The sequence below is a fragment of the Mustelus asterias genome, chromosome 13 (genome assembly GCF_964213995.1).
Source record: "Mustelus asterias chromosome 13, sMusAst1.hap1.1, whole genome shotgun sequence".
Lineage (NCBI taxonomy): Eukaryota > Metazoa > Chordata > Chondrichthyes > Carcharhiniformes > Triakidae > Mustelus > Mustelus asterias.
This window is the reverse complement of record NC_135813.1, coordinates 89,108,564-89,120,230: the sequence shown is the minus strand read 5'-3', so window position 1 is coordinate 89,120,230 and position 11,667 is coordinate 89,108,564. Positions and strand designations below refer to the sequence as shown.

At 52.2% G+C, this 11,667-nt stretch overlaps 1 protein-coding gene across 1 annotated transcript in view; it reads left to right on the top strand.

Moving 5' to 3' along the window:
• The first annotated feature begins 2,975 nt into the window (after window positions 1-2,975).
• The window catches only part of snap29 (synaptosome associated protein 29), a 29,146-nt gene continuing 20,454 nt past the window's right edge, over window positions 2,976-11,667 (top strand). Inside the window, exons 1-2 of the mRNA XM_078227244.1 lie at window positions 2,976-3,346; window positions 11,363-11,553. Coding sequence (XP_078083370.1) covers window positions 3,116-3,346; window positions 11,363-11,553 — 422 coding nt within the window. The 5' untranslated portion in view covers window positions 2,976-3,115. The remainder of the gene's footprint in view (window positions 3,347-11,362; window positions 11,554-11,667) is intronic.

Sequence of the window (11,667 nt, the reverse complement as noted above, 5' to 3'; positions counted from 1 at the left end):
AGAGCTGAGAAAGATAACTCAAACTGGTTTAGGGAGACAGCTCAAAATCAGAGAGATGGAGAGACAACTTGGAGACACAGTTCAAACTGGCACAGAGAGAGATAGACAACTCAAAACTGGAGACACAGAGAGACAATTCAAACTCGCTGAGTGCAGCTCAGACAGAGAAAGAGAGAGAGAGAACTGAGAGAGAGCTCAAACTGGCTCAGAGTGACAGAGGGACAACTCAAAACCCTGAGAGCTGAGACTCACCCAGAGAGACAGCTCAGAAAGACAATTCAAAAAGACAACTCAAAGTGCTCAGAAAGTCAACTGAGAGAGATAGGTCAGATAACTCAAAATCAGAACTCAGGGAGACAGGACAACTCAAACTGGCTCAGATAGACAGGACAGAACTCAGAAAAACAGCTCAAACTCATAAAGACAGCTCAGAGAGATAGCCGAAACTGGTTGAGAGAGACAGGACAGGGAGACAGCTCAACATCAAAGACAAACTCAGAGACAACTCAAACTGACTCAGTGCTGAGAGAGACAACTCAAAATCAGAGCTCAGAGAGACAGCTCAGAAAGACAGAGAAACAACTCAATCAGGCTCAGAACTCAGAGACAGTTCAGAGAGACAGCTAAGAGAGACAGCTCAGAGAGACAACTCGAAATGAGACAGAGGTCAGAGCAGCTCAGAACTCAGAGAGACAACTCAAACCAGAACTCAGATAGACAGCTCAAAGCAGGTCAAAGCAGCTGATATCAGAGAGGTGGCGGGGGGCATATCTAGTTAAATATCTACCTTTATGAGTAATTATTCCTTTTATTAGATATTAGTTAGCACATGTTAATATTTTAAATGTTGCTGACATGTAGCAGGTAAAAGCAAATGACTGCAGATGCTGGAATCTGAAACAAAAACAGAAAATGCTGGAAAATCTCAGCAGGTCTGACAGCATCTGTGAAGAGAGAATAGAGCCATGGTAATCGAAACTCAAAACATTAATTCTATTCTCTCTCCACAGGTGCTGTCAGACCTGCTGAGATTTTCCAGCATTTTCTGACATGCAGCAGATTCACCTTAATAAGCAAAATGAATCAAGTTAATGTTTGGAGTCAGTGTGAGTCTTCATAGAATCCCTACAGTGCAGAAGGAAGCCATTCAGCCCATCACATCTGTACCGACTCTCTGACAGAGCATCCTACCCAGGCCTACCCCCCAACCCCATCCCCATCCCTGCAACCCCATGTATTTACCCCGCTAATCCCCCTAACCTACACATCTTGGTTCACTAAGGGGCAATTTAGCATGGCCAATCGACCTAATCTGCTCATCTTTGGAGTGTGGCAGGAAACTGGAGAACCCAGAGAAAACCCACGCAGACACGGGGAGAACAGGCAGACTCCGCACAGACAGTCACCCAAGGCCAGAATTGAACACAGGACCCTTGGCGCTGTGAGGCAGCAGTGTTAACCACTGTGCCTTCTTTGAAATTCTTCATGTTGGACTCGAAATGTTAGCTGTGTGTCTCTTTCTCCACCAACATTGCCAGGGGCTGTGTTTTCCATCTTTTTCTGCTTCTATTTCAAATTACCAGCAGTATTTTGCTTTTATTAAGACAAATCATGACACCGATTGTATTTTAATGACCATAAACGCAGAGGTCGAGATGCATCTCTGTTATTTTTTTTCTCTTTATTCTTTCATGGGATGTTGGCGTCACTGGCGAGGCAAAAATTTGTTGCTGATCCCTACTTGGCCTCGAACTGAGCGGCAATTCAGAGTCAACCACATTGCTGTGGGGAGGGGAGTCACATGAAGGCTCGACCAGCTGAGGGTGGCAGATTTCCTTCCTTAAAGGACATTAGTGAGTCAGATGGGTTTTTTCACCAATTGACAGTGGTTTCATGATCATCAATAGACTTGGGGAGTGGCACGGCAGCACAGTGGTTAGTTACAGTGGTTGAAATCTGAAATAATAACAGAAAAAGCAGGTCTGGCAGCATACAGTTGAGGCTGTACATTGATTACAACAGTGGCTACACTTCAAAAGCACTTTAATTGCGCTTTGCAGCTTTATATATGGTTGTGAAATAGAGACCGTAGGAATGTAATAACTTAGGATGCCTGACTGGAAAGGAACATAGTTTATTGCAGAATACAAAGTAAAACCACCAGGCCGGGACCATAGTTCAGCAGGCACTTTTATAAAACACTCAGGTATTGAGTTCCAGCTGGGTGGACCACTACCTGTTACCAGATGAACCTGTACTCTCTGAGCCTCCCATGGAAGTCACTCAATGATTCCCCCATGGAAGTCACTCAATGATTCCCCATGGACCTTTTGGGGGTTGCACATCAATTGAAAACGTTCTGTAAAAGGGTCATATATGGACTCGAAATGTTAATTCTGTTTCTCTTGTTTCTATTCTGCTGCCTGACATGTTGAGTATTTAAAGTTTATTTATTAGCGTCACAAGTAGGCTTACTTTAACACTGCAATTAAGTTACTGTGAAAATCCTCTAGTCCCCAAAATCCGGCACCTGTTCAGGTACACTGAGGGAGAATTTAGCACCTAACCAGAACGTCTTTCAAACTGTGGGAGGAAACCGGAGCACCCGGAGGAAACCCACGCCGACACGGGGACAACTTGCAGATTCCACACAGACCCAAGCAGTTTCATTGCAGTGTTAATGTAAGGTTACTCGTGACACTAATAAATAAACTTTTTAAAAAGTGCAAGCAGTTTCTTCCTTTTAGACCTCCTAAAAGGCACAGGAATAGGGAGGGGTGACATGATTGGTGCTGGCCGCCAGTCTCAAAGATGGCTGCGTCCTGCTGTGCTTCAATGGGGAAGGAGCGCGATGACGTTGACGGGGCGGGGCCGGGGAGCGCGATGACGCTAACAGGGCGGGGCCGGGGAGCGCGATGACGTTAACTGGGCGGGGCTGGGGGCGCGATTACGTTCACGGGGCCGGGTTGGGGAGCGGGGTGACGTTGACGGAGCGGGGTGACGTTGACGGGGCGGGGCCGGGTGGTTGTCAGGTGACTCGGGAGGCCCGAAGCGAAGCGGGGCTGACAATAACCTAGCTCGGGGACAGTGGGGCGGCCCGCGGTGAGTGAGAGCGATGTCCGTCTACCCCAACCGCTACAACCCTTTCGCCGAGGATGACGATGATGAGGAGGAGCGGCCAGCCGAGCCGGGGCCTTGGGAGGACGGGCCGCCCAGCGCGGCCGAGCGGCGGCAGTGGGAGCTGAGGCAGCAGGTGCTGCAGAGCGCCGACCGGGCCGTGCAGAGCAGCGGCCGCAGTGTGGCCCTCATGTATGAGTCGGAGCAAATGGGCAGCGAAGCGGCCAAGGTGAGGGCCCGAACCCGGGGGTAGTCTGCTGGGCACTGGGTGGAGTGGAGGGGGGGGGGGGTCTGCTGGGCACTGGGTACTGGGTGGAGGGGAGGAGGGGTCTGCTGGGCACTGGGTGGAGGGGAGGGGTCTGCTGGGCACTGGGTGGAGGGGAGGAGGGGTCTGCTGGGCACTGGGTGGAGGGGAGGGGGTGGCTGCTGGGCACTGGGTGGAGGGGAGGGGGTGGCTGCTGGGCACTGGGTGGAGGGGAGGGGTGGCTGCTGGGCACTGGGTGGAGGGGAGGGGGTGGCTGCTGGGCACTGGGTGGAGGGGAGGGGGTGGCTGCTGGGCACTGGGTGGAGGGGAGGGGGTGGCTGCTGGGCACTGGGTGGAGGGGAGGGGGTGGCTGCTGGGCACTGGGTGGAGGGGAGGGGGTGGCTGCTGGGCACTGGGTGGAGGGGAGGGGGTGGCTGCTGGGCACTGGGTGGAGGGGAGGGGGTGGCTGCTGGGCACTGGGTGGAGGGGAGGGGGTGGCTGCTGGGCACTGGGTGGAGGGGAGGGGGTGGCTGCTGGGCACTGGGTGGAGGGGAGGGGGTGGCTGCTGGGCACTGGGTGGAGGGGAGGGGGTGGCTGCTGGGCACTGGGTGGAGGGGAGGGGGTGGCTGCTGGGCACTGGGTGGAGGGGAGGGGGTGGCTGCTGGGCACTGGGTGGAGGGGAGGGGGTGGCTGCTGGGCACTGGGTGGAGGGGAGGGGGTGGCTGCTGGGCACTGGGTGGAGGGGAGGGGGTGGCTGCTGGGCACTGGGTGGAGGGTAGAGGGTGGCTGCTGGGCACTGGGTGGAGGGGAGGGGTGGCTGCTGGGCACTGGGTGGAGGGGAGGGGGGTCTGCTGGGCACTGGGTGGAGGGGGGTCTGCTGGGTGGAGGGGGGGTCTGCTGGGCACTGGGTGGAGGGGAGGGGGGTCTGCTGGGCACTGGGTGGAGGGGAGGGGGGTCTGCTGGGCACTGGGTGGAGGGGAGGGGGGGTCTGCTGGGGGGTCTGCTGGTGAAGGGGAGGGGGGGTCTGCTGGGCACTGGGTGAAGGGGAGGGGGGGTCTGCTGGGCACTGGGTGAAGGGGAGGGGGTCTGCTGGGTGGGGTGGGGGGGTCTGCTGGGCACTGGGTGAAGGGGAGTCTGCTGGGTGGGGGGTGGGGGGGTCTGCGGGGCACGGCGAAGGGGAGGGAGGATCTGTTGGGCACTGGGCGAAGGGGAGGGGGGTTTGCTGGGCGAAGGGGAGGGGGGGTTTGCTGGGCGAAGGGGAGGGGGGGTTTGCTGGGCGAAGGGGAGGGGGGGTTTGCTGGGCGAAGGGGAGGGGGGGTTTGCTGGGCGAAGGGGAGGGGGGGTTTGCTGGGCGAAGGGGAGGGGGGGTTTGCTGGGCGAAGGGGAGGGGGGGTTTGCTGGGCGAAGGGGAGGGGGGGTTTGCTGGGCGAAGGGGAGGGGGGGTTTGCTGGGCGAAGGGGAGGGGGGGTTTGCTGGGCGAAGGGGAGGGGGGGTTTGCTGGGCGAAGGGGAGGGGGGGTTTGCTGGGCGAAGGGGAGGGGGGGTTTGCTGGGCGAAGGGGAGGGGGGGTTTGCTGGGCGGAGGGGAGGGGGGGTTTGCTGGGCGGAGGGGAGGGGGGGTTTGCTGGGCGGAGGGGAGGGGGGGTTTGCTGGGCGGAGGGGAGGGGGGGTTTGCTGGGCGGAGGGGAGGGGGGGTTTGCTGGGCGGAGGGGAGGGGGGGTTTGCTGGGCGGAGGGGAGGGGGGGTTTGCTGGGCGGAGGGGAGGGGGGGTTTGCTGGGCGGAGGGGAGGGGGGGTTTGCTGGGCGGAGGGGAGGGGGGGTTTGCTGGGCGGAGGGGAGGGGGGGTTTGCTGGGCGGAGGGGAGGGGGGGTTTGCTGGGCGGAGGGGAGGGGGGGTTTGCTGGGCGGAGGGGAGGGGGGGTTTGCTGGGCGGAGGGGAGGGGGGGTTTGCTGGGCGGAGGGGAGGGGGGGTTTGCTGGGCGGAGGGGAGGGGGGGTTTGCTGGGCGGAGGGGAGGGGGGGTTTGCTGGGCGGAGGGGAGGGGGGGTTTGCTGGGCGGAGGGGAGGGGGGGTTTGCTGGGCGGAGGGGAGGGGGGGTTTGCTGGGCGGAGGGGAGGGGGGGTTTGCTGGGCGGAGGGGAGGGGGGGTTTGCTGGGCGGAGGGGAGGGGGGGTTTGCTGGGCGGAGGGGAGGGGGGGTTTGCTGGGCGGAGGGGAGGGGGGGTTTGCTGGGCGGAGGGGAGGGGGGGTTTGCTGGGCGGAGGGGAGGGGGGGTTTGCTGGGCGGAGGGGAGGGGGGGGGTCTGTTGGGCACGGTGAAGGGGAGGGGGGGGTCTGTTGGGCACGGTGAAGGGGAGGGGGGGTCTGTTGGGCACGGTGAAGGGGAAGGGGGGGTCTGTTGGGCACGGTGAAGGGGAGGGGGGGGTCTGTTGGGCACGGTGAAGGGGAGGGGGGGGTCTGTTGGGCACGGTGAAGGGGAGGGGGGGGGTCTGTTGGGCACTGGGTGGAGGTGGGGGTCTGCTGGGCACTGGGTGAAGGGGAGGGGGGATCTGCTGGGCAATGGGCGAAGGGGAGGGGGGGTTTACTGGGCACTGGGGGAAGGGAGGGGGGGTTTACTGGGCACGGTGAAGGGGAGGGAGGGGTCTGTTGGGCGCTGGGTGGAGGTGGGGGTCTGCTAGGAACTGGGTGGAGGGGAGGGGGTGTCTGCTGGGCACTGGGTGAAGGGGAGAGGGGGTCTGCTGGGCACGCTTTAGGGGAGGGGCGTCTGCTGGGCACGCTTTAGGGGAGGGGGGTCTGCTGGGCACGCTTTAGGGGTGGGGGGTCTGCTGGGCACGCTTTAGGGGTGGGGGGTCTGCTGGGCACGGTTTAGGGAGGGGGGGTCTGCTGGGTACGGTTTAGGGGAGGGGGGCTCAGCTGGGCACGGTTTAGGGGAGAGGGGTTCTGCTGGACACTGTTTAGGGCAGGGGGGGTCCACTGGGGAGGGGTGGTCCGCTGGGGAGGGGTGGTCTGCTGGGCAGGGGGGGGGGGTGTCCGCTGGGCAGGGGGGAGGGGTGGTCCGCTGGGCAGGGGGGAGGGGTGGTCCGCTGGGCAGGGGGGAGGGGTGGTCCCGGGGGGCGGGGGGGGAGGGGGGTGCGGGTCTGCGCAGCCTGACAGGACATTTAATTCATAAATTCTGGGAAGTTGTATTCCTTTTTATATCAGAGACTTTTTTCAACCCATTGTTTGGAGGTGACAGGACAAGTTAATGAAGGAAGATTTTAAAACGAGAAATAAAGTGCTGGTCAACTTGTGTTAATTCAGTGTTTGGATTCTGAACTTTATAACTAGAGTAGAAGAACTAGGGAGATGTCGTCAGCCACATTGAACACTGGCTTGGTCCCAGCTCTGTTACAAGAGGAAGTAATTTGGCCCATCGGGTTTGTTTTGAGCCTTTCCAGCATAAACCAATCAGTCTCATTACTCTGCTCTTCCCCTTTAGCACTGAAGGTTATTTCCTTCAAGTGCCCATCCAACTGTAGAAGGAGGAGTCCTTTGGACTCATTGTTAACTGTTTCTCTCTGCTTCCAGACCTGCTGAGTTTTTCGTGCATTTTCTGTTTGATTTTGGCACCTGCAGTCTTTTACTTTTATCCTTCTGGAGGTCATTGATCATCTCTGCCTCCAGCAGCTTTTGAAGCACCCAAGTTCCCGTTGCTTAGAAGTAGCTCTTCCCCTCATTCCCTGCTGGAGTATTATGTTCAATCCTGGACACCACACATTGGGCAGAATGGTGACGGTTTTGGAGAATGGCTCTACGGATGAGGAATTGGAGAAGTTGAAGCTTTATTTCAGATCATGAAGGGCGCGGACAGAATAAACAAAGGGAAACTTTCCAATAAATGGTTGACAACCAGAGGCCATTGATTAAAGGTGACTGCATCTGGCTCGTTCGCCAACGAGGCAACTCTCTTCCACAGTGGTTAAGATTTGGATGCACTTCCTGATAGGGTGGTGATAAATTCCATGGTAGTCTTTGAAAGGGAATTGGATGAATACTTGAAGAAGAAAAACCTTCAAGCAAAGAGCAGAAAGTGGGACTAATGGAATAGCTCTGCAAAAAGGTTAGCGCAGAGTTAATAGTTTATTTCTGTACTGCACTATCCTGAGATTCTATGTTGCAAATGTAGAACTTGTTCCCACATAGTAGTTGAGATGAATAGCATTGCTGCATTTTAGGGGAAGTAAGATAAAGCACAGTGGTTAGTACTGCTGCCCTCAGCTCCAGGGACCTGGGTGCAATTCCGGCCTCTGGTCACTGTCTCTGTGGAGTTTGCATGTTCTCCGTGTCTGCGTGGGTTTCCTCCAGGTGCTCTGGTTTTCTCCCACAATCCAAAGATAAGACCATAAGACCATAAGACATAGGAGCGGAAGTAAGGCCATTCGGCCCATCGAGTCCACTCCACCATTCAATCATGGTTGATTTCAACTCCATTTACCCGCTCTCTCCCCATAGCCCTTAATTCCTATAAGATGTGTAGGTTAGGTGGATTAGCCATGCTAAATTGCCCCTTCGTGTCCCAAGATGTGTAGGTTAGATGGATCAGCCATGGTAAATGTGTGGGCTTACAGGGATAGGGTGAGGGGTGGAAGAGGGCCTGGATAAGATACTCTTTTAACAACACCAGGTTAAAGTCCAACAGGTTTATTTGGTAGCAAATACCATTAGCTTTCGCAGCGCTCCGTAAGCTAATGGCATTTGCTACCAAATAAACCTGTTGGACTTTAACCTGGTGTTGTTAAAACTCTTACTGTGTTCACCCCAGTCCAACGCCGGCATCTCCACATCATAAGATACTCTTGTCAGAGAGTCAGTGTGGACCTGATGGTCTGAATAGCCTCTCCTGCACTGTAGGAATTCTATGATTCTGGGTGAGAGGAAGAAAGGAATGGGAAATTTAATTGATGGTGTGAGTTAAAATAGGGTAGAGCATAAATGTTATTGTAGATCAGTTGAACCAATTGACTTTGTGTTGTAGACTTCATGTAATACTGTGCTCAGCCTTGCAAGAGGTACTGGAAAAGGTACCCCCAAAAAAATTCAGAGGATGATTATTAGAACTGAAAGGTTATAGCTGAGGGAAGTCTGACTTTGCTGGGGCTCTTTCCTCAAGAGAAAAGGCTGAGTTAAGTAGCAAGATGATTATGGGTCTTTGGGAGTTTTGAAAGGGTGGATGTAGGGAAGACGTTTCCAATTGTGAGGGAATCCAAAAGTAGGAGTCAAAATGAGTCACCAAATAAATCCAACAAGAAACTTTGGAGGGGGGAGGGGTGGTTGGTGGAACTTGCTACCACTTGGATTGGTTCAGGCAACTAGTGTGGATACATTTTGAAAGAGAAACTAGATGCAGCAAGTGCATGAGATAGGAAGGAATAGAAGGATATGCTGATAGGATTAGATAGGGTGGGAGGAGACTGGTGTAGAGTATAATCACTGACACACACAAATTGGACTGAATAGCCTGTTTCTGGCTAAGTATTTGCTCAAAAATGAGCAAAACTGTTTGATTCGCTAAGGTCCAAGTGAATATTGGGACAAACTACTATCCAAGGAAAGAAGTTCAACTAACCAAAAGAGAGTATTAACTTTATGGGGCTCTTAACTTTTCTGGGTTTCCAAGCTAGGTTTAACATTGTACCCTATAATTTGGTGATCTGCTGCTGTGGAAAAAGCCTTGTTTAAGTTTTACAAATTGCCATCTGTATTTCTTTCTGACTTCTTTAGGTGCATTTTGCTGCTGTTTTTTTTCCAGGAATGCCTACCTAGGGGTTTGTTTGTGACTCTAACTCTGTTAACCTTCAGTAATTTCTTTTCCCCCTCTTGTGTTTGCCCCTTTATTCATTCCCCAGCTCTGTACCTGCTCAGAAACCAGTATTATCCAGTGGGATGAATTCAAGAGTTCTTTTAAAGAGTTAACATAAAGCATGATGGATCTAATGTGCCAGTTGATTCAATGTTCCATGTATACTTTGTTTCTATAAAGAAAATAGGAGCAGGAGGTGGCCATTCGGCCCTTCCAGCCTGCTCGACCATTCATTATGATCGTGGCTGATCATCCAACTCAATAGCCTGATCCCCCCCCCCCCAGGCCCCCAATATCATTTGATCCCCTTCGCCTCAAGAACTATATCTAACTCGCTCTTGAAAACATTCAATATTTTGACCTCAACTATTACCTCTGGTAGTGAATTCCACAGTCTGACCACACTCTGGGTGAAGAAATTTCTTCTCATCTCAGTCCTAAATGGCCTGTCCTCAGACTGTGACCCCCCTGGTTCTGGACACCCCCACAAAACTGTCATAAATGGGGTGAGCCTCAAAAAGTATGTCAATGACTATTGTAGATCAGAGAAGCAGTGGAAACTTAGCTTTCATTTTAACTGTTTACTGAGTAAATGGTTCTATTCAAGGGAATGATAAGAGTATTTTATACCCAAGTCTTTTATTAATATTGGTTGAATCATTTACTGCTGTTGGGTCTGGAATTTAAATTGGAATTTCACGTGGATAAAGATTTGTATACTGCTGTTTAGATATTGGGTGCAGTGTAATTAATGTGTACAACCTGACATTTCCCTATTCCTGCCTCAGCAATGAGGAAATGGTTAATGCTTTAATCACCCAAATCTTTACACCTACGGTAAATAGACTAATTGCACTTGTCTGCAAGCGTACTAAATAATGAATTAAATAGAAATTGTAACATGGAAGCACATCATTCAGTCTAAAAATTGGGTTCCTCCAGTCATCTACTCAACCTATTCTCAAATGTACACATGGTTTCTGCTTCGGTCACTAACTCTGGAGTGCTTTCTCAACCCTCTACTTTAAAAAAAACCCCTCATCTCTTCTTGCACTTAATCTATGTCTCAATCATTCTAAAAGTCTGTTGCAATCTACCCTGCCCTACTGGAATCACTACAGTACAGAAGAGGCCCTTCAGCCCATTGAGTCTGCACCAACGCAGGCAAGGCCCAGACCTGCCTATCTAATCCCACTTGCCAGCACTTGGCCCATAACCTTGAATGTTAACAGAAGGTCATTTTGACCTTTATCAAATTACCCCATAATTTCCTCTGTTCCCAATGAGAACAATCCACATTTTACAAGTCTTTGTAGCTTTATGTTCCATGTATCAAATACCATGCTAAATCTCCTCTATTGCCCCAACATCCTGGCAAAAATGGCACAACATATTCAGTGATCTGACTAAAGTTTGTATCAATTCACCTCTATCTCAGTGAACCCCAGCTATTTTTGTGGCCTTTATTCATTTGAGATTCTGCATTTTGGGTCTTGCAAGCATGAAACCCCAAATCTCTCCACTTTCCACATCACCCAGTCTCCCCACATTCAAAGTGTAATTGCCATTTTTTACGCCAAATGTATGGCCTTGCAATTACTGACATTGAATTCCATCTCGATCTACTCGTGGCCCTTCAGAATGATTCTATTATGTGATTATTTCACTAATAGTTTGGGTACAAAGCTGTTAATGTGACTCCAGATCCACAGCAATCTGGTTGATTCTCAAATGCCCTCTGGAGTGGAGGGCAGTTAGAGATGGGCAATAAATGCTGGGCCCAGCCAGCGACTCGTCTTGTAAAATGAATAAAAAATGCTCTAGTTTAGCCCTGTAATCAAACTGTTAATCTGAGCAGTGAGCAGAGGCAGTTCCTGCTGTTCATTTCCACCCAATCTGGCTAACTGCCTTTAACTGTTGCTCTGCTTCTACTCTTAACTGTTTAATCAAATTTGCTACCTTTACACTCATTTCATATACTCCATTTATGGTTGTTTTAGCTCTATGCCATGGCATTATTGACACTTTTTTTTTAGAAACCACTATCTTCCTTGGTTTTTGAAGTTCTCACAGGTTTAGTTTAAAATTGATGCCAGCCTGGGTGGCATTTTCAAACCCCTTCTGAAGCATTGTAATAGTTACTGTAGATTTGACTTATTTGCTACACAGGAACTAATACGGCAAGGTGAAGCTCTTAAGCGATCGGAGAATATGGTGGATAAAATGGACCAGGATTTGAAAGTTAGCCAGAAACACATCAACAGCATTAAGAGTATCTTTGGTGGCTTTACAAATTACTTCAAATCTAAGAACCCGGAACCACAGCCCTGTCCAGTACCAGAAAAGCAAACTAACAGCAAGTGAGTATCCCCTCATTATCCCTTGCCTTCCTTCTCCTTCCATCCCATCCTCATCCACCTGCAACTTCTCTTCTCTCTCTCGCTTTCTCATCAGTCTATTCTTGGCCGCCTCTT